Source organism: Electrophorus electricus, chromosome 13, assembly GCF_013358815.1.
Source record: "Electrophorus electricus isolate fEleEle1 chromosome 13, fEleEle1.pri, whole genome shotgun sequence".
Lineage (NCBI taxonomy): Eukaryota > Metazoa > Chordata > Actinopteri > Gymnotiformes > Gymnotidae > Electrophorus > Electrophorus electricus.
In genome coordinates this window covers 11,894,964-11,917,712 of record NC_049547.1, presented here as the reverse complement: position 1 = coordinate 11,917,712, position 22,749 = coordinate 11,894,964, and the positions used below count along the sequence as shown (strand labels likewise).

Genomic DNA, 22,749 nt, shown 5'->3' with positions numbered 1-22,749 from the left:
TCTGGGTACCCTCATTATTTCCTACTGTCATCATAGTTTATTCAAGATGTTTTTAAAAAGTATAACTAGCCCTTCATTTAAATATTTAAATAAATTCAAACACTAAGTAAATACAGGCACAAATACTTAATATACAAAATATTAGCGCATATATATATATATATATATATATATATATATATATATATATATATATATATATATATATATATATATAGTTGTGTGTGTGTTAGTTAGTTACTATTCTTTAGTTCATTTTGCTGAAACGGCAATTCATCAGTTCTTACTAAATAATACGCTAAATGAGACCCCAGGCTCACTGGGTAGACATTTAGAAATAATACTGCATGCGGCATTGACTCGTTAAGAATTTCTACTACAGCTGAGAACAAAAGCATTTCGAACGACTTTTCTTAAGTCAGTAGGTCAATATTGGTAAATGCAGAACATATAGGCTCCGGAGAAAGGACGTATGCGTCATCGTGCGTGCGGTGCACGAGCGCAGTGCGTAGAGATTCTGACCGAACGCGGCCGTGATTGTTGTGAAGATGGCGGAGGAGGAGGCTGAAAAAGAATACAACACACGGGAAGAGACCGTGGCCCTCAGAAAACGATTTAAGGATCTAACCACCGCGTTACAAGAGAACACCGATTTACCATTAGATGCCTCCGATAGTTTTTGCCACGAATTTTGCCAGGTTTGTGTTTTTGGATTATTTTGGCCAGCTGGCTTTACAGATTGATGGTGTTGCACGTCTCCATCATCGCAGAGCGCTAGGTTAGCTAGCTGGCTAACTCCCTAGCGCAGACCTGCAGTCTATCAGTCAGTTGACCGGGTGGGAAAATTTGGTTCGGCAGTTGAGTTCTTCATTATGTGCCCATGTACCTAATTCAGCAAATAAAAAGTATATAGAAGCGGTTGGCGCACAATGCACCAGAGCCACAAAGTTCTCAACACCAGAATTTGTATAAAATCGCTAGCTAGCGCCACTACACTGCAGGCTTAGCTTGCCAAGCCCCCCGTGATAGCAGTTCGGCTAAGTGGCTAGCTGGCTAGCTTTTTGTGGCACCTTACGCTAATTGCATTGATAATAAGGGAGTGTCTCAACCTAAATGCGGTCATCCACGCGAGCATTTTCACCACGATGTCTTTCAAATGGCCTCGACGTCATTTGTGAGGACCAGTAACACATTTACCATGAAAAGACAAAAATCAATTCTTAAAGGCTACTTGTGCAGTTTTGAGAACTGCCATAGAATCCAGCATGAAATACACAGGTTAATGGCAGACGACCTGGCTAGCATTTTTTTTAAAATCCAAACGTTAGCTGTTTTTGCTTGTTTGTTTTTGCTTATGTGTGAACCAGAATAATGACATTTATGTTAAGGGATGCAATAACCAGGTGTCTTTAATGAGGATAATTGTCGAAACCTACCAAGCAGTATTGATTTGCTGTTGTGAAATTTTTTTATTGTAATTGGGTTGTTCTGGGCAGATGATTAGGTCTGGGCAATATTAAGAAAAAATTGTAAACTAGAGTATTTTCCATTATAAATAAATACGTTTCTGTCAAAGGTATTTCATATACACATGCCTTGTAAACCAAATACATGTACATGTCAGTCTGTAAAGCAATTGCACAGTGGTACAGTTTTTGTTGTTTTGGATCTGTGGTCCAGCACCCTGGATTTGAAATTAAACAATGACCATGAGGCTGAAGTGCAGAATGTTATTTAATAATAGGGCATATGCATTTATATTGGGAAATTCCTACATTACCCATAGTCCTTTTTATACATAGTGTCATAGTCTATAGTTGCATACATTTACAGTTTGTTGATCACTCATTTAAGGATGCTTTTTTTAAGAGAATTGATATCTGGAGTTTATCATGTGTATGATGTATGTTAAAGATTAGTTTTACTATGTTGCTAAATATTGTTAAGCACAAGTTTTCAGTGCTAGGGGCATCACTACTGTATGTGATTGGGATGTTGTTTGGCACTTTTCCCCTTTTCCAATTGATTATTTCTGTTGATCTGTTGTTTGAACAATCCCAGTGAAGGAAGCAGAGTGATATGATGACATGTCAGTACTTTCAAATTTGATCTCCACTCCTCTTTATATCATAGTTTGCCAGGATATCCCCAGGGCTTATGGACAACTACTCTTGGAATGCATAGTGTCTGCGAATCTACTGCCAGCTATGCAATTTAGTTGATATTCTGAGAGCTCGCTTGTGTAAGTTACTCTGCATAAGAGTGCCTGCCAAATGCAGTAAGTGTAAATAGAAGCAAGCCACCTCTGCTACAGGCTGGAAACCTCCTTGGTGACACATCTGTAAACCTCCCTATACAGTAAATTGACTGGTTTAAATAAGGGTCATCTGGTGTAAATGAGTTAGCATACATTGTTGAATATGTTGTTGTGCCTGTGTTTCATACATCTTGATTGCAGAAAAGGATCCATAATATTTAAACGGAAGACAATGTTTACTGAAGACACAGTCCAGACTTGATAATTAAATGTTCCTTTGCCAGTTTTTGCTGTCATCTATATGTTCTTGTAGACACATGGAAAGTTTCCATGCCATGCTATATAAATTCTTTTTGTGTTAAAAATCTGCTAGTAATTTAAGTCATCAACATCATATAGTCTGTGTGAGACAAACAGATGTAGTCCATCTTTTTTATTAATTCACTGTCAGCACAATAAAGCACACATTAAATAAAATAATGACTGACTGACACTGACAAAACAGCTGATGTCTTGAGAGTCAGTATGGTGTTCTGAACTAACCAGTGATCTGAAATTAGAGTACATATAGGCCAAACCATTGTGTAAATCACTTGACAGAAAAAGTACATTGCTAATTTCTGTTGTTTTAACACTTGGAAAAATGTAATCTGTAGTTAAAGGAATACTGACACAAGGGATAAAAGGGGTTTAAGTGCATCTTAAATCATATAAAGTAAGTTCATTGATGTCTTTATAAAGATTAAACAAGCAAATATGGAAATCCAATTTGACTAGTGGTATGTTTATTTTCGATATAACACAAGCCAAGAGGAAAGCGTTGCGCTTGTTGACCCGCTGTAATGGTAATTTGTCTGAAGTGCTTTACAGCTGAAACTAAATTATCGAAAAATGGGAAAATGGATAGATTTTTATAAAGTGCCTATTGTAATACTACTATGGTATATGTTACCTCAGTAGTTCTGATTCATGTCATCCTTACTCTATATGTCTGATGTAGAGTCTTCCAAAAACAACATATTGCAAAGTACAGATTTCTAGTGGAATGATTTATAGTACATTTGAGAATTTGTTCCCTCTATAATCAGATACTTGTGGAACATGGAGGCCAGTGGAAGTCTGAGGAAGATCCGCTGCCGTTACTGGAGATGTACACAGTGGCTATATTATGCTTTGCTGAAGCCACCCCCTCTCTCGTCCCTGAGTGCGAGCATGTTACGGTTGTACTTGAAAAGTTAGCTCTGTGAGTAGGAACAACCTCAGTACATTGTTCAGTGTACCTAAGCTTCTCTGTTTGTGTTGTTAAAAACCTCTGTATGTATTATCCTGTATGTTGATTACAATTTTGTAAGAAAACAAAGACTTTTGTAAATTACATTTCTGGTTTAATTTCTAGGACTTGTCTGGATTTTCTGCTCTCAGTATCAGAGAAAGTCCCAGGTGCCTTATGGGAAGAATTTCAGTCATCTGTTAAGGTTAGAGATGGTCTTTATTTACTGTACCCAAATCTTACATGACTGTTTGGTGCAACAATCTTTGTGCATAACCCAGCATCACTGTTCTATAGTTGATGATGCTAGTTTACCATTGTCCTACAATGATAATTCTTATCTTTGTAAAGTTAGTATGGCTAGCCATGAAAATGTAAATGTAACACAAACCTCCTAATTATTTAAATAATATGCCTTTCTTTGTTTTGTAAAGATTTGTAAATTGAAAATGAAAGTTTGTGTGTTTAAGAAGGTTAGCTCAATGTCATTAAATACATTACAAATTTACATTGTTTGTACTTTGATGTCATGAAAAAGGGTATTACACCCTTCTCAATGGATTAATTTTTCATCTTGTAAAATGAGCAGTAAATCACGGGAGCTTTTCATTTGGTGTTAACTTGTAAGAACCTGGAAAAGGATGCTTACTCTTTAGCCTCTGACAACTTTCGTCTTTCTCTTGCAGGTGGCACATGGTATTCTTGAGGCAACTGGGAATTTGCAGCTTAGCACACTGATGGCTCTTGCCAATGAAAGTGGTATTTGGACCAACAACACACTGTGTAGCCTTCTGTCAAACCATATGCCAGATGCTGAAAAAGGTAAAATTAATCTTACTGTCCGTTGTGTTTCTGTATTTGTCTTATTTAAGTGTGGATGAATGCAGAGAAGGCAGTACTGTTACCTTGTTGAAAATTTTTAACACTCACAAGTGCTGATCATTTTCCACGTCTCTTTAAACCATTGTTTAATTTAAAATGCTGATAATAATGTAATGTTTAAATTGCTGCAAATTATTGTTGTCCACAGTTTATGAACTTCTGGCTCTGGAAGGTCCTACACTTCTTGACATGCGAATAAAGCACCTTATCAAACAGAGATGTGTTGAAAAAGCTGCGGTGCTTGCAAAGACATGTGCAGAGTTTCCAGAGTTTGGTGGAAAGAAGAATTTCAAACAGATCTACCTTGTATGTCTTTGTGAGACACTGTCTCAGCAAGAACTCATGCAAGAGGTAAATATTTTAATTTTATTAAAGATACACCAAACCTTCATCCAACATTTTTTGGCCAAAAATGAAACTTTTGGCTTTGGATTAAAAAGGCCAGAAATTGTAATGAAAAAAGGATGTGCTGTTTACCTAATTTTAAACAGGTTAATATTTAACATACTATCAAAATATAACACTTCACAAATATTTTTAATCATAATGACAATTAGTGATTAAAAAAGAGAAAATGTCCTTGGAACTCCTGCACCTGTCATCACTAATTCATTCAAACTGTAGGCAGTACCCGTGTGTTGTTTTCCAATCTGCCTCCCTGTCTGATTTGTAGTTCTGATGCATATAGTTTTCATAACTGCATACACTACATTTCCCAATACTGCGTTGTCTGTACTGTGCCCTTTTGATCATTTTGCAGCATCATCTGATATGAAATGCATGCAAAAGCATCTGGAGTGTTACTACTATTGAAATGCAAGTTCTGCTTTCATGTTTAGTAAAGAATAGACCACATTGCATTTCACGCAGTAGGAAAAAGCAAGAAATGTCTATTGTTTTAATATCTTGTATGACTCTTATCAGGATAAGATGTTGATATAGACTATTTTTGGAAATGTTTAAAAGTGTGCACAAAAATGGTAAATATAATGGAGCACATTTAAAAAAAACAATAAATTGATATTGTTCCTTATGCATTAAAAAAAAAAAAGCTTCTGACTTTAGGGTTGCGTTATTTTTGGCTTTATTTGTTAGGTTTTTTTGTGTGGCTAAAACATGTGTATATGGTTGTTTAATCTAAACCCATCCTTAACTAATCTAGAAGATTTTATGATATAGACTAATTGAGGGAGATCCTTGTTCACTTTGTCTAAGTCAGGGGTTCTGAAGGTTCTGGACTCTGATGCTGTTTGCCAGTTTTCCTACTGTAGTACGTCTGTGTAACATAGTCATTAATTTGGGAGTGTGTGTTTGAACAGGGAACTCTAACCCATGATCAGCTTTGGAGTTGGTCTCCCTGGCAATGTGTCTAAAAATTTGATGTGGGGAATGTAAAGTTAATTGTGCAGGTGATATGGTTTTTGCAAAATTTCTTTGTAATAAATAATATTAAATTTAAATAAATAGTGTTATATTTATTTTAGGAGGTCAAGTATAGCAAATGTATACCTTTTCACATTACTTTCAGATTATCTAAAGTAAGAAATTCTCACACAAAAAAGGAAATTCTGATGCAAAAAGCACCGGACTGTTAAATATTATGCATATAAGTATGTAACGAATCAATTATGCATCAACAAGATATATGCATACTTTGAGTGTGCATATATTTTACTTTTAGTGGCAGGGTGGGAGATGAATGATTGATAGCCATATGTCACATACATCATCTCCAACATTAATCATTCACTATCTTCATCTTCTGTAATTTTATCTGAGCAATTTGAAAATGAATGCAAAGCAAAGTAACTGTCCCCCCCCTCCTCTTTTTTTTTTTTTAGATAAAGGAAATAGATTGCAAAGATGCCCTGGATATGATCTGTAATTTAGAATCTGAGGAGAATGAGAAAGGTGCCCTAAGTCTTTGCACTGCTTTTTTAAAACGTCAGCTTCTCCAAGGGGATGTTTATTGTGCATGGTAGGACTCTTTCCTAAACTTTATTTTTTGTCTTAGCCCAGCACATGTAGGGTTGGTGTGTTTTGCTGCATGATGGCACATTTGATCATGAATTTCATGATGACACCCTTTAAATACTGTGTGATAGTCATTTTCAGAAGAGTTGCACCTTAAGCTGTAAATTTAGCATGAATTGTTTCATGTAAATATTGTGAAACTGCAATAGTTTACTTTCAATACTTAAGCAAAATAATTTTAATAAGTATTACTGAATGTCCCTCTAGCTTTTATTAGAACATTTTTCTGAGAGCATCTGTTTTAGCTCAGGTAACAGTGAATACTTTTACCACTGTCAGAATGCCTTAGAAAAGTGCTTATGCTCACCAGCTCACGTAAGCCAGCTCTTCCCAAGTAATGAGTGGGAGGATATTTAGTGATATCCAAGTCAGTTAATATATTTTTATTATCTGCATATGCCATCTCATGGATTGCTCACATCTAGTTGAGTAATTGTTTTTCAAATTTTTCCATTTTCAGGGAACTGACATTGTTTTGGAGCAAACTTCTAATACGTCTTGAATCGGCACAGGCCTTTTTGGATCAATGCAGACTGTTAGCACAACTCTCTGGGAGTGTTTACCACATCCTTCTCCTCATAAAGGTTATCCAAGCAGAGGTCAGGAATTCCTTTTTAACAGACATATTTAATTGAGAATGCATAACTAGACTTTAAACCAAGTAATGTGCATTTGTTTTTCTTTCAGGTTCAGAATGAAGGCCTTCCAATGTGCATTGAAATGTGCATTAAAGCTCTAAAAATAGGAGTGAATGGCAATGAAGACTGCAGTACAACTATTTGCAAAACTATCTCCTGCTTGTTGCCCTTAGACCTGGAAGTAAAACGGGCTTGTCAGTTAACAGAATTTCTTGTTAAGCCCACTGTGGAGTCTTACTACGCAGTTGAAACGCTGTTCAATGAACCTGACCAAAAGCTTGAAGAGGAAAATCTCCCAATTCCAAATTCATTACGCTGTGATCTGTTGTTGGCCTTGAAGACACAGTGGCCTTTCGATCCTGAGTTCTGGGACTGGAAAACTCTGAAGCGTCATTGTCTTGCTCTTATGGGAGAAGAAGCGTCTATTGTGTCATCCATTGATAAACTGAATGACACTGAGGACAATGAAGGTGTGCTGGATACTGATGAGAGAGATTTCAAACATCTGGATTTCATCCTCAGTCCCACAAATGATCTCAGTGACATTGAAGCTGAGAGGAAGAAAAAAAGGGAAATGAAGAAACTGAGGGAAAGAGGATTTGTATCAGCAAGATTTCGCAACTGGCAAGCTTACATGCAGTATTGTGTATTGTGTGATAAGGAGTTCCTTGGGCACAGGATCGTGAAGCATGCACTGAAGCATGTCCAAGATGGTATTTTCCGTTGTCCAATATGTGCAAAGTCATTTGAGACAAGGGCAGTTCTAGAGCCTCATGTAGCATCACACGTAAAACAGTCATGCAAAGAGCGACTTGCTGCTATGAATGCAAAAAAGAAAAAAACTAGTTCTACGGAGTCCATATTAAGTAACAGTAAACAAGACCACAGCAGAGCTGTTGTAAAGGTTGGCCAAAATGTGTGCCCTAACTATGTAGGATCTTCAAACACTAATTCTAGCACTGCCGGAAAAGTCAAAAGTAAAATAGGCTTACCAAAACGGGGGAACCCTGTACGTGACGTTGAAAACACTGAAGATTGTTCCTGTCCTGTTACAAGTTGTCAGAAAGTTTTCAAGTACTTCAGAAATCTGGTTGCACATGTTAAGGCTCACAAAAATGAAGAGGAAGCTACACACTTTCTTGAAATCCAAAGCCAGAAGGCTGTTTGCCAGTATTGCCGTCGACAGTTTGTCAATGTCACTCACCTAAACGATCACTTGCAGATGCATTGTGGTGAGAACCCATATTTCTGCATTCAGCTGGGCTGCAAAGGGAGCTTTCATTCTCATGCTGAACTTCTCATGCACAGAAAAATGCATTCAGAGTTCCAGGCACAGTGTATGTTTCCAAATTGTGGCAGGATATTCAACGAGGCATACTTACTGTATGATCATGAAGCACAGCACTACATCACATTCACTTGCAAAAGTAGTAACTGCGGAAGGGTGTTCTACTCACTGTCTCAGCTGAATATGCATCAGAAGGAGCACACAAAGCAGGAGCTGTCTGATTCTGAGGGTTCAAGGCATCAGCAAGAAACGCCTACCCAGAGTTCTTCGGATCTGGACCTTTCTGAACACCAAGCTGATGACGCTCTGAAAGAGTCTAGTCCTCTGAAAATTAAGCACTCTGTTGAGAGCATGTTAAACTCTATTTGTGACTCTGTAGAAGAGCCTGAACATTCTTTCTCTTTAACAGACAAACCATTGGTTGCAAATGATCAGTCACCAGCTAGGGATCCTTCTGTTGCACAGACTTATGAAGAATCCCCAACTTCAGAAGCGACTTGCATTGTACAGCCCGATGCTGATAGGTCAACTCAGTTTCATCTTGCTCCGTGCTACGTAAAACTGGTACCTATACCAATCAAGTACGATGATCCTATTTTCTTGAATGCTCTTCGGAGCTCTGACTCCATGACTCAGTCACTCTTGCAAGATAATAAGCTGTTCTCATTTACATGGAAACAGCTCAGAAATGCTCAGACAACATCTAATTTACACAATGGGACAGTGACAAAAGCAGGTATGCAACCATGCTCACAGAAGAATCTCACAAATGGCGAAGATGATCTCCCTCACGTCTGTCCGTTTGAGACTTGCACACGGAAGTACAGCACTTCAAAAAGTCTTTCAAGGCATGTTAAAAATGTGCATTATGAAGCATTTGAGGAGTGGAAGCTTGCAAGAAAGTACAAGAGAATTGCAGAAATTGCTGCAAGAAAATCTTTATCTGAAAACAAAGATTCCAGTTTTCAGACCCCAAAGAAAAAGATAAAGTCAGATACAGCAACACCCCAGCAGTATACAGAAATCCAGGAAGCGAAGTTTTCAACTGATTCTACACCGACAGACCCTGCTCCACCTCTCCCTAGTCCTGCGCATTCCTTCAGTGCCAAATTTTGCCCTCAGTTTGAAAACTCTCAAAGCGAAATTCCATTAACGCAGACTTCATTAGTGCAACCACAGATGTCTCAGTCATGGAGCTCGCCCTCGTTTGATGGTTATAATTCAGATTACTCCCTGCAGAATCATTTCCCTACAATGATTATGCCTGATAGCTTGCAGGCATATCCATTATACCTGTCACACACTGACCTGCTGACAGAAAAGGACATGGATTATGCTCCTTCCTTAACTGATGATGGCAACACCCCGTCAACAGTAAACACAGAATCACACTCAAGTGTAATGAATGAAGCATCTAAATATGTTTCCAGTTCTCTAAGGGTGCTGCATTCTCTGAATGGTGATCAGGCATGTGAAATGCCACAAGCAGCATCAAGTGAGGAGCTTGGATTCATGGAAATCAGACAGAACCATGACAATGTTGGGATTCCTTCTGATGTTAGTGATTTACATTCTGTGTCTGGGCAAAATTTCAGTCCATATTTTTCACCTTACCCACCACAGACATGCTCCAGCTCAGTACAACCAATGGAAAAGACAAACAAAGAATTTACAGTTAATCAAGCTGATCCATTGTTCTCCTCGCCAGATATCAAAAGTATAACTCATTTCACATCCCCTATTTGCAAGGAAGAACCAGAAAGTTTCTCTGTTTCAGGTGCCAGTAGTGCAGCAATGGAAAATGAGCAAAGTCATGATTTGTCTGCTTCAGAAGCATCACAAGTCACAACTGAAAGCATATCTCCTGAAGATAAGAATATTACAAGTCCTGGTGAAGTCAAAAAAGCAAAGAAAATTAGATCATCAAAGAGGACAAAATGGCCTGCAATAATAAAGGATGGAAAAGTAATTTGCTGTAGGTGCTACAGGGAGTTTTCTAGTACAAAGTCGCTTGGTGGACACCTATCAAAGCGTTCTCAGTGCAGACCAATAGACGAAGTTGATCTTACTGCTGATTTGCCCACATCGTTTCTTGATTTTCTCAATGATCCAGACATTTCAACCATTCAGACACCTCTCCCCAGGAATAATCCCCATGGCCAAGATCCCTCACTCATGCATCAGCAGTCAGAATCTGATGTCCTGAGCACCTTTACAGACATCCATGGCCCAAATTATAGTATTCAAAATGGCAGTTCACCATCTGGAGATACATCTGAAATTACTTTCATTGCACCTCATAATCAGAGTGGGAGTTCATCCAACAGACCCCCTTTGAGCAACCTTACGGCTGATCTGCCAGTTGGACCAGAAACTGACACCGAAAAGATCTCTGAAGCTGAAATACCTTCTACGTCCCCCGGTGAAGATGGCAAAATTGTAGAAATTGAAAGAGCATTACAACGCCTAGATTTAGTAGATGTGCAAACCCAAGACACCTTAAAAGCTGCAATGACAGCCTTGCATAATCATCCATCTGAAGCTGAAACTGCAAACAAGAAGAGTGATGAATCTAAAACTGAGGAACAAAGTAATGACCTGAAAAATATTCTTAAACCATTCAGATGTGATGAGGAGGGCTGTGTTTATGGCGCAATGACAAAGGAAGCTTTATTCAAACATTTAAGCAGGGTACATGACTTTGGTGAGGATAAGATAAATGAACTGAAGAAAAATCCAGACAAATTATCACCATATAGTTGTCACTTGTGCACTAAGACATTTACTAGAACCACAGGCCTCAAAATCCACTATAAAAATGTCCATCACTTATCAAAAGAAGAAATGTCTATGTTAAAAATTGGCCGAGAATTTAAAAAGACAGAAAAACCCAAATCTGAATCAAAACCCAACTCTGAATCAAAAAATGCAAGTAACAGCATTATCAGTAGTCAGACAAACAGCCTTCTGTCAGTGCAGCCTCTGTGCACGTCAAGTCCTATTATTAAAATAGCAAATACAACCACCAGAAAAGAACCAGCAAATATATCAGGAGCAAAGCAGTTCCCTAAACAAGACCCCCTAAAGGGGGGAGAGAGCTGTATTGCAGCTAATGAAGCACAGAAAAATTCCAGCCTTGATTTAATATCAGAAAAGGATATAAAACCACTGCTAGGATCTTGCCATACTACAGATAAGACTAGTGTGCAGTGTGCATCAGTTGATGCAAATCAAGAGCAGGCAACTGGGAAATCTCCCCCCCCTGTCAAACACTGCGATTCAGACAAAGTTGCCAACATTGCATCCACACATGTTGGAGAAACTGCTGTAGAAAAAAAGGACAAGCCCAAAAAAATGAAACCTAAAGTAGAGTCCACAAAAAAAGAAAAGGTACACAAAACTCCTGGAGGCAGAATTGATTCTTCAGACATAAATGAAGACCTCAGTTTGTACAGGCCATATCGATGTGTCCATGAAGGATGTGTAGCTGCTTTCTCAATACAACAGAACCTTATACTGCATTACAGGGCAATGCATCAGTCAGAAAGATCAAATGAAACGAGTGGTGACAAAAATATAAATGGTGGTCAAGCCGATGGAGCTGTTCAGGTCCATGAATTCAAGTGTCAAGTCAAAGAATGTTCAAAGGTTGTCTCCAAAGTCACCAGCTTATTGAAGCATTATCTGTTGCTTCACAGATGCACATTGGAAAAAGCAAGTGCTCTGTTGGCAGGTGTTGAAGTGGGCACATTCCAGTGTGATCAGTCTAAATGCCCTGCTTATTTCACCTGTCATTTAAAGTACATTGATCACATTAAAAATGACCACAAGGCAATACGAGTTTCAGCAGATGGAGATTTTGAGAGCGTTGACCTGACATTCAAGTGTGAATGTGAAGGCTGTGATAGGGTCTATACAACCAAATCAAATCTTCTTCGACATCTTATGAAAAAACATCAGGCAACTTTTGAAACTATTAAACAAAAACAAAAAAGTGTTGAGGGAGAAAACGTACCAGCAAAAGGACTCAGCGCAACAAGTGCAAGTCCTAACAATGGGAAAGAGAACATTGCAAGTAACAAAATAAAACTGAAGAAGAAATTTTCTAAGAAAAAAGATGAAAAGATGTGTAACCACTGGACAAGCTTTGGAAAGCCTTCTCTCAAGTCCTTGGATGAAGCGTCTGCCATGTGTACTGGGAAGTTTCCTCTGCAGTACCCATGCATGATTAAGGGGTGTGAGTCTGTCCTGAACACGGAGCGGCATATATTCAAACATTACACCACTCATGGCCTCACAGAGCGCTACATCGAGGATCAGAGGAGCCACTTCATATTTTGCAAGAAGAACTCACGATTGAAGAACAAAGATGTAAACAAATCAGACGATACTTCAGGGGACACCTGTAAGGTTGAAAAGACTGATCCTGAGGAAAATAATGCAGAGAGCTCCTTGGTTTGGCCACATCACGATCTGGAAAGGACGACTTCTCCCGAAGCTGAAGGACTAAGTGATGAAGACCCTCCAACCGTACCGATGCCAGAGGTTAAACGCAAACGGGGCCGTCCACGAAAGTCGGAACAGAGAATTAAAATGAATCCAGAAAGAAAACAGAGTCTTAGAAATGGTGCTGTTGATGGTGACTGTGTAACAAAGGTTTCAGAATCCACATCAAACTCTGCAGACCATCAGGAAGAGCAGGCAGAAAGTGGTGTAGCACAAAAACTTTTCAGTCCTTTGGGGTTTGAGGCATCAATCCTGAAGTTATTTGAAGAGTCTTCATCTACAAATACTTTCAAAAGGAAAACAAGTGAAAGTGATTGGACTGACATGCCATTGAAACGGCAGCAAACAATAAATCAACAAAATGCTACCATTATCTATAAAAATGCAGAGTTCCAAGAAGTAGATGAAGACCAAAATGTTGTTCATTTCAGAAATCCTCTCAAGCTGGAGTCTGTGAATAATGTTAAGATTGTTATGGACGAAAGCTTTTCTAATGGTGCTGATCTTTTGTTGAAACAACTTCAGGACATGCGGCCCATGGTCATACTGAAGAAGTGGCTGTGCAGTTGATGACCGAGTTTGAGACTGACGTCTCTGTCTCTCTTCAAAGCTTTGCACTCAGGACTAGATAATGTTACATGCTGCAGACAGGTACATCAGATAACACATTTATCAGTGGTTTTCCAAGCATGATTTGATTTGAGAAGAGTGAAAAAAGGCAGATTCTTATACAAAATATTCATTTTAAATTTTGAGATACCATTATGTACATTAGGGTTTAAATGTTATGTAGAAACATATTTGTATTTATGAAGTTAATTCTCTTTTAAAGATTAGCGTTTGCTAAATTTAATATTTTACACACATGCTGACAAATGTTTTGATATATCCCTATGGGATTTGTTTCTTTTTTTAAGTATATATTTATTTTTTACTTCACTGTAGTGTATAGTAATGTATATGTCTTCCACATGATATTCAATAAAAGTAACCTGAATGCTTTCTGTAATGCTGTTTGTTGTTTAACTTTCAGATGAGTTATTTTGTAATTCAGTTGTTGAGAATATTGGTTACATATAATGTTCTTAAGTGTTGGGACTCAGGTGCTGGGATTATTGCACTAAAAATAAGATTTGGATCCATTTTAGGTCTTAAAATAGCATTTCTAGTTAGACTTTAAATTTGTTATATTTGTTTAAACAATGAAAACCAAGTAATGATGAATTTTATTCGAACCTTGCTTCCTACCATATTTGCTAACAGGTTAAGTGTTAAATAACACTTATTTAACAATCCCCCTTTTAATTTACAGCTAAGTTAAGCTGTAATTGTAGCTAATTACAGGGTAATGTTAATATTATTTGACTGTGACATAGCGAACAATATTTGAAAATTCAACCCTAAGTAAATTTTGACGCCAAGCGATATTTCGACAACTAGCTAGATTGTTTGCTAACTTTAAGGACGTCAATACTATACAGCCAATCTGTCAATCATCTCATCGCCACACACTTTTATCCAAAAACTTACATAAAATCCGTTCATCATAAAGAAAAATACCGGGAGAGCTATTATCGTGAGGGTGGCCTTATAGAATTGACCGAACACAATTGCCAGAAATAAAAAATAAATGCGTAATTTGAATTACATGTGAATGTGCGGGATTTAGAAGTGTTACTGTAGGCAGCCACTAGAGGACAGCAGACACACGAGCTGTCGTCCAGTCTACTTGTATGTAAAGTCTATACTCCAGACAGAAATCTTTGAAAATCTGATTGTTTTTTTGTCGTTGTTGTTTGAAATAACATTCTTTCACGCAATAAAAACGCAATGTCAAAAGTTACTGAGTCGCGACTGATTGACCAAGGATCCCGTCCAGTAGTGATCGGATATGCTTTTCCCACTGACGTTAGAACCCACGCGCTTGAAACGCGGGAAAAATAACAGGAAGTGGTGGTGTGACGTTTTCTCTAGGTTCTACGAAGATGACTACTTCGTCTGTATCAAAGGTAAAAATGAATATTTTGCATCTTTAAACGTGCCTTTGAAAAATGTTGGAAGCGTTTTCGATTCACTTAGCGTGTTAGTGTTAGTCATATGTCCTTGTCTAGATAGCATTCATGTTACTCAGCTCTCAAGTTATCAAAGTGACTGGATTTCATCGAAGATAACATAACGTTAGCTATCTTAGCTAGCTTGCGTTTTCCAGTCCAAAATACTTTTCATTCTAACTCTGGTGTTGTAAGAATACGCACAATTTACATTCTACTGATCCTTTCAGCTGTATGCACATGTAAAATTAATGAATAAGAAAAGTAGGTTAATTGCTCTACTTCCAAGAGGAGTTAGGTTGGCACACATCCTGTCCTAAATCATGTGAGGAACGGCTCGAGGAAAATAAGATTTTAAGTGGAAAAGGAATACACTTATTTTGTCCCTTATCACTTTATCGGTCTTCTTATAATCCTGTCACTCATGCTTTTAAAGATCTTGAACTTGTAGTTAAACAACGTAAAAGTCACGTAGCTAGTGCTGCGCGATGCTGAATGTCCACAAAGCACATGCATTCTTCAGCTAGTGTGATTTACAGAGTTCAAGAATATTCTTCAGCTAAACAATAATTGGACTTAATGTGAAGTCCTTTTTAAAAATTGTATGAGGGCAAAAGGGAACGAATCACTTGGTAAACTAAGCCGTATTACCTTATGTGGCATGCATGTGTCCAGTTTCCAAATAATGGATGTGTTTTTATTGGTGAATATGCAGGTGGTTGTCTTTGGATTACCATGGCCGAGATAATGATGATGGTTGACACAAATATTTACCTGCATATTTTATATTTATCCATGCATAGGGCTGCTTTGTCTTCAAGCCAGATCTTAAGAAAAGAAAACGAACTGTAGATATAGGTAAGTAGCGGGGAAACGGCTTTATTTACTTTAGCCTTTTGGTGACCTTTTTTCACTCCGAGCTTTGCTGAATATCTCTGGTTTATAAATGCTCGTTATTTTTAGAGGAGTATTTTGTTGATGCCGATGATGACTGCTCATATGGAAGAGAAAGGTTTAGCATTTGTCGGAGTCTTTGGGAGAAGATTAAAACAGACACAGAGGTACATAGCATTTTTATGTGTAATTTTTAATGTTGAATTAAACTGTGGTGGGTAACATTTTGCTTTTTTCCCATCAATGCCTGTTATGGTGATTATGGCATCCCTCAAACAGATATTGCAGGATGAGCTAAATAAGAAAATACTGGATAGCCTCTTAGAATTCATCAAAAAGTGTACCTCAAGCTTCCAGTGTAGAAGTGATGAGTGGTCATGTCTCATGAGGGCCAGTGAGATCCCTACAGCTGCCTTGGTGCTTGGTATGTTATGTTTAATTCCAATAAGGCTATATGCAAGAATACAGATGAATGCTTGCCCAATGATCATATCATAGCACTTCCCCAGATTAAGAGAAAATTCTGGGATATGATGATTACTATTATTTTGCTTTTTAAATATCTTTTTTTCCCTCCTAGGTGTGAATGTGCCAGACCATGACATGACATTTCAGAGCCTCTCTGACCTCTTGCAGGAGTCTGTAACCCCTTTTGCTGTCTCTGTACAAGCCAAAGAGTGTTCAGGTATGCCAAAAAGTGTTTGTGTTATGAATTTGTCAGGGTTTTTTCCCCTCCTTCTCTTCCTCCCCATGTGAGCTTTTAATATAGGCATTGGGTTACATGTGCTCACACAGCTCTGAAGAACCTTATGCAAAAACTACTTGAAAGGCTGATGGGGGTGAGGGTGACGGAGGAGGAATATGAGGAAGACCCTAGTCTTAGTGGCGTCCCTTTGCAACAGAAGAGGGTATCCTGCTCAATCGGTGCGCTTTGTCAGTGGTACAAGGCAGTCACAAATGTAAGAAAACACATTAAATTTGTCACATTGTCCTCATATTGCTATTTTAAGGGTCCTGGACCTTTTTAGTCAATGCTGATATCTAAATAATTTTGAAATGGAGCCGGTTAGGAGCAAGTTTGATGCTGAACATATTGAGCTAATTGTCTTGGTGGTTCCTTCTTATAGAAACATAAACATGCTATGAAGTCTCCGGGCAAGTACTGCAGTTTAGAGAATGATGTCTTACAGTGTCCACCAATTGTGGTGATCTTCAAAGATTTTGAGGCTTTCAATCCACATGTGCTACAGGATTTTATCTTTATATGCAGGTAAATGTCCACTCTGACTTTAGTATAGTTCTAATGTTGCATTTCTATCTAAGACTTGTCAGTACATCCAAGACCTGTTGCTGGTCATCTGTGTAGTTCTGATAGTTTTGCTATGGATTTTCATACTTTAATACAGTTTTGTATGTTAATATACAAATATTTGGTCAAATAAAAAAACTATTTTACCCCAGTCGGTACATCCAGGAGCTTCCTCTGCTACTCGTCTTTGGCATCGCCACATCTCCCTGCACCATCCAGCATATGCTGCCCCATTCTGTGTCCTCTCTGCTGTGCATTGAGCTCTTTCAGTCTTTGTCCTGCACCCAGCATCTGGCTACTGTTATTGACAAGGTATTCCTTACTGAAAGCCACAAAGTAAAGGGATCTGATCATGTGTGTTCTCATGATTTCTGTTTGTTTTTTTGTTTATTTGTTTTTATTTAATTATTTATTTCCAGCTGATTCTGACTGCTGAGTTTCCCTTCAAGCTCAGTGGTAAGGTTCTCCAGGTGCTGGTGAACATCTTCTTGTATCACGACTTCTCTGTGCGCAACTTTGTCAAGGGTCTGCAGGTGAGGATGTAATTGTACAGTGGCTAATGACTGCCTGCATACACTTTCAGTTTTCTCTGCACCGGTTCGCATGACTTTACGGTAAATGTACAGTAATTACCTGCTTTGGCCATTTGTTGTTGGATGAATGTGCTTATTTGTGTGCAGTTAGCCCTGCTGGAGCACTTCCATTCTCAGCCTCTCAGTGTGCTCTGCTGTAAGAAAAAGCACGCCCTGCTCAATGCTCAGAAGTTAAGCCACCAGCATCTGGAGATGCTCCGTCAGCTGCCCTCCTTCATGAGGTGATGCATTTGCCTGAGTCACTGTAAACATGTGTATGTTGAAATGAGGAAATGTCCTGACATACTAAAAATAAGAGTGTGTGCTAGTGAAGGAAGGGGTTACGAGGGTTTGCCTCTTCACTAGTACACCTCTAAATCCCCACCCCCAACCAGATATGTGGAGGCTCAAGAACCACAGGAACAGGTACAGCTTCTTACCAGTGACAAGTATGTTAAGGTAACTTGTTTGCATGAATGTTGTTGTGGGTTTTTTTTGTTTGATTTTTAAACCACTTTGTGGTGTTGTCTCCACTTTATATTGTATACTTTTCAATATACCTGGCTATTTCAGATATTTGACTTTTTAAATAAATGTTATACAAGAACATGCAATAACAAGCTTTCTATCTGCATATTTGGTTATTTTAGTATGTGTGCATACATTTAATACATTTATAGGAGGTGTGTCAGAAGTTGCTGAAAGACATTAGGAAATACCATAAGAACTACTATTGCATTCTCCGCTGTTTGAGCTCTCTGACATCATCTCTACCAAAGTACCCTCTGGGAAAGCATGTAAGATTTTGGACCCTGTTCATGATGGTCAGATAACTACTGGATTTTTTGTTGTTGTTTTTCTCTAAGAAATTGTCTTATGTAGTTTTACTAAGACCTGATCTTTTGGGTTTTTAGATACGGGAGCTGCATATGTCCTGCTTGGAGAGGAATATATGGGAGACAAATGAGTATGAGTCTGCAATTCAGCTTTTGAGGTATCAGATTTCTGTGTGTATGGCATTTTAAGTTTTCCTTAGATTAAAGTAAGTCTTGTGTATTAAGAGTTGAAGAAAATGGTTATGGTGGTGGTGATTTTTAATTTTTTTTTTATTTGAAAGAAAACCACTTAAGAGCAGATTATTTACCTTAATTATCTTAAGCATTGATTATATTAAATTAAATGTAGCATTTGACCTATTTGCATTAAATAACCATAAACATGGTTTTCTATAAGTGCATTAGAGACTTAAAGCATGTAAAAGAAACGTTTTAAATATTTCGCTTTTTGTCAATGCACTGCTTAAAAAATTAAGGGAACACTTAATCACACATCGGATCGCCAAAGAAACAAAAGATTCAGGTTGAAAATCTTTACTGGTATAAGTTGTGCACTTTGTTGAGAACAAAATAATGCAACAATTGTCAATTTAAACCAAAGTTGACTCATTGAGGGCTGGATTCAAAAATAAAAAAGAATTAAATCACCGGTTGAATAAATTCACACAAATTGGATCATGGCAACTTGTAATGTGACTTGAGTAGTGTATATGGACCCCCATGTGGCTGTATGCGCTCCTGACAATGTCTAGGCAAGCTCCTGATTAGAAAGCAGATGGTGTCCTTAAGGCTCTCTTCCCAGACCTGGATCAGGGCATCGGTGAGCTCTTGGACAATATGTGGCACTACTTGGTGGTGCATAACAATGGCGGACCTGCCAATTCTGATGTTCTCTGTTGAATGCCAGTCGAGCTGCATGGTGCTGGGCTGTGTGCACAGGCCCCACTAGAAGACATCGGGCCCTCGTTCCACTCTCATGTAGTCTGACAGCTTTGTCAGAAACTTACCTCCAGCAGGCTGCTGGTGTGTCATTTTGTAGAGCTCTTGCAGTGCTCCTCCTGTTCCTCCTCGCACAAAGGAGCAGATACTGATCCTGCTGCTGGGTTGATATCCTTCTACAGCCCTGTCCAGCTCTACTCATGTAAAGGTTCATGACCTGGTTTCTCCTCCAAGCTCTTGACACTGCTTGGAGACATGGCAAACCTTGTGACAGCACATATGGATGTGCCTTCCCTAGAGGAAATAGTTATACTGCCTCGTGACAAGAACACTAGCAAATCAGCAGTACTGCAGAAAGCAATCAGTCAGGAAGGATAAGGAGGAAGTCTGTGCCCACCACCTGCAAAACCATGTCTTTCTGTTGCCTCTCCAGTGCAACTAAGGAAGTGAAATTTAATTCACAATTGCTTGTTTCCTAACTGGACAGATTGATATCCCTTAAAGTTCATTGACTATTATACTGTGATTAAACGTTCCCTTAATTTTTTGAGCAGTGTAGTAGAAGTACATATGCAGTGCTCTTGAACACTAACACAATCAAACTTAACTAAATGTTCAAGATATACAAATCTCTGATGGTGCATTCTGAATCACATCACTGTAGGTTGCTTGCAAAAGATGAGCTTGTTGCAACACTGAAAAAGTGTGCTGACATTCTGAAGCCATGCAAGACAAAGAAAATGAACAGTGTATTGCAGCAGCTGGAAGACTACATTGTCAAATTGGAGCATCTCGACAGTAAATTTATTGCTTTCTTTAAAAAAAATCCTTTGCACTGCTGGTTCATTAAAATGCTACATGGTCTGGAGTAGCGAAGTAATCTGAATTGTGTAGGAATTTCAGTGGAACATCTGAAACATTCTAAATGAACTAGACCAATTTCACCACTGGACAAAACATCAGTTACTTTTTACATTGTGATGGTGTCCTGTCATGATACTTAGATTTGTTTTTGTCTTGAGTCAGTACCTTTATAGTACTATACCATTTAATGCCAGGATTTGGTTCTGGAATAAATACACCATGCTCTGTCCGTTAGGTATGCATGTAGAGGATGTCTCTGAAGGGATCACTCCACTTGGAAAAGATCTACAAAAGAAAACCGATCTCTTCCACCTTCAAAAAGTAAATGTTTCTCTGCCTCAAGTGGAATTTCCTAGGAGTCTGGGAAAGTGGTAAGCTTTATAGTGTTACCATGTTTAGTTTATATTGTCTTTGGTTTTTCTTAGACACTCTTGGAGATGAAAGGGTCTAGAAGAACGAAGAAAATGACTCCATTTGAAATGCTGAAAAATGAGGCACTGGATTTTATTGACTGCTTTGTGAGGTTGGTAAAATGGTATACTAAATAAGGTAGTATTTTGATTGTCAAGAACTGCATTATTTCTTCTGCTTTTTTAAAGTTGGGGTGGTTATTGCTGCATTAAGTAATGAATGAAGCAATAAATAAAGCTAAACAGAGTTGGTAGGTCAGTACGGGGTACAGCATTCTTCTGACTAAGTTTCTACCTGAAAAGAAATCCCATAACATATCCCATAACTGGAAAAGCTGTAAATACCATACAGGAATGTTTTAATTTAAAATGCCATTGTAATAACAATATGCATGAAAACATAGTGGCTTCGGAAGACTGACTGTGTGACTGGAATCAAAAATGTTTTTGTTTTCAGGAGCCACTTATCTCCACCAGAGCTGCAACCGCTGCATGAGGTGTGCTACTACAGTTCTTCTGGGTTCCTACGCCAACACCTTAATGCCACTCCACGTACCTCCATCCAGACAGCACTCAGCCAGCCCTTCTATTACTTGCAGGTGGCTAACTCAAATCATCTTAAGTATTATGAAGAATTCTTGCGATATGTTGGTCTTTAATGTATTCAGATGTTTTCCCTGTCTCTTGTATGCTAGAATGAAAACCTGAAAACAGATGCTGGCACAGTCTCCAGCTCTGCTCCAGATATCTGCATTGTCTACAAGCTCCATCTGGAGTGTGGGAGGCTCATAAACTTGTATGATTGGCTTGAGGTGTGAACATCTTGTAGCAAGAAGCAATAAATAGTGGTTATTCAAATTTTAAGTAACTGCACTAGCTGCAACTTGTATTACAGTTAATTTTCACAAAAATGATATTTCAGGCATATGCAACAGTGGTGTCAGGTGCTGAGGGCAAGGATCCTGACTCTGAAGAATATGGCAAGGTTGATGAACTCAAGCAGTATCCTTTGTTTGTACATCAGCTATTTAAAGTTCAGTTTTAGTGATGTTTTAATCCATTTGATTCATGTGGTTCCTTGAACACACCTTCTGTTGTTGAATCTTGTTGTTTGACCATAGACATACAGCTGACAGCATTTTGCTGCAGCCAATCTGAAGAAAGCTCTAATGCTTTCCTTTGTGCCCTTTGATTAATCCTTGATTTAAAGTCCCTTGTTTGTATGACCTTAACCAAACAGTGCTCGTTTCATTAAAGCAGTGTCTGAGCTGGAGTTCCTGGGTTTTGTGAAATCAACAAAGCAGAAAACTGACCATGTGGCAAGACTGACTTGGGGAGGCTGCTAATTGAGGCTTACTGATTGTTGATGGTTGATTGGCTGTTTGGGGGGGGGGGGGTGATTGCATGTGTGTTCTGTGGGTGTTTCTTTTAAATAAAACATTTTGTGATGGTAAATTTGTCAATTTATTAATATCCAAAGCCAGAATTATTTGGATGTTTCCAAAATTCTGTATGTTTTGTGAAGGCATCTTGCTGGAAAAAAAACAGCTAAAGTTAATGGAATAAAAAGGCATACAAAAATTAAAATTACTTTCTGTTTAATACAGAAGTTCAGGTTCAGCATAGCTATGTGAAATAAGATTTCAGAAAACCTCAATTGTAAAAAAGGTTAAAGCTCATAAGAGCCCTCTAGCAGTTGCTACTGATCAGCAAAATGTATTTGTTACGTTTTAAATCCTTAGTATGCATGTCTTGCCAGATTTCATGTGCCATTCATACAGCAGTGCAGATGATTTCCAAATAATTTTTACAAACCTTTCCTCACAGCTCTATGCAGGACAAAATAGTTTAATTTTAAGCACTGAATATACTGAAAAACTTTTTTCCAGTTGCACCTGAAGAAAACAGCATTAATTCAGGTGTTACTTGTTTCTTCTCTTGGTCCTTTCTATTCCTAGCTTGTATAATTAGGCCATTTAAGTAGAACATGTAGTTAAAG

General features: G+C 38.3%; 2 protein-coding genes across 5 annotated transcripts; both read left to right on the top strand.

Annotated features, from left to right (window-relative positions):
- The first annotated feature begins 548 nt into the window (after positions 1-548).
- znf292a (zinc finger protein 292a) lies at positions 549-13,845 on the top strand. Its single transcript, XM_027002459.2, has 8 exons — positions 549-698; positions 3,346-3,500; positions 3,654-3,732; positions 4,214-4,349; positions 4,558-4,760; positions 6,251-6,387; positions 6,904-7,042; positions 7,131-13,845. The coding sequence occupies exons 1-8, from the start codon at positions 549-551 to the stop codon at positions 13,443-13,445; spliced, it is 7,314 nt and encodes a 2,437-aa protein (XP_026858260.2). The 3' UTR covers positions 13,446-13,845.
- Positions 13,846-14,792: 947 nt separating this feature from the next.
- orc3 (origin recognition complex, subunit 3) lies at positions 14,793-22,137 on the top strand. Of its 4 annotated transcripts, none has more exons than XM_027002488.2 (20): positions 14,793-14,884; positions 15,730-15,784; positions 15,890-15,987; positions 16,100-16,244; positions 16,401-16,505; positions 16,616-16,779; positions 16,948-17,090; positions 17,282-17,441; positions 17,549-17,662; positions 17,810-17,943; positions 18,097-18,127; positions 18,382-18,498; positions 18,616-18,695; positions 20,141-20,274; positions 20,576-20,661; positions 20,766-20,863; positions 21,208-21,349; positions 21,446-21,562; positions 21,673-21,752; positions 21,991-22,137. In XM_027002488.2, the coding sequence occupies exons 1-20, from the start codon at positions 14,861-14,863 to the stop codon at positions 22,094-22,096; spliced, it is 2,133 nt and encodes a 710-aa protein (XP_026858289.2). In that variant the 5' UTR covers positions 14,793-14,860; the 3' UTR covers positions 22,097-22,137. The 4 variants fall into 4 exon arrangements, with proteins under 4 accessions (XP_026858289.2, XP_026858288.2, XP_026858290.2 ...); XM_027002487.2 differs by having other exon boundaries at positions 18,097-18,160; XM_027002489.2 differs by having other exon boundaries at positions 18,097-18,160; positions 22,008-22,100.
- Positions 22,138-22,749: the final 612 nt, after the last annotated feature.

Bases quoted from the DNA above. Each gene is read 5' to 3' on its own strand.
- orc3 (XM_027002487.2), top strand. From the start codon at position 14,861: ATGACTACTTCGTCTGTATCAAAG. The intron at 14,885-15,729 runs GTAAAAATGAAT...ATCCATGCATAG, and splicing joins CTACTTCGTCTGTATCAAAG to GGCTGCTTTGTCTTCAAGCC. The intron at 15,988-16,099 runs GTACATAGCATT...TCCCTCAAACAG, and splicing joins AGATTAAAACAGACACAGAG to ATATTGCAGGATGAGCTAAA.
- znf292a (XM_027002459.2), top strand. From the start codon at position 549: ATGGCGGAGGAGGAGGCTGAAAAAGAATACAACACACGGGAAGAGACC. The intron at 4,350-4,557 runs GTAAAATTAATC...TGTTGTCCACAG, and splicing joins TATGCCAGATGCTGAAAAAG to TTTATGAACTTCTGGCTCTG. The intron at 4,761-6,250 runs GTAAATATTTTA...TTTTTTTTTTAG, and splicing joins AGCAAGAACTCATGCAAGAG to ATAAAGGAAATAGATTGCAA.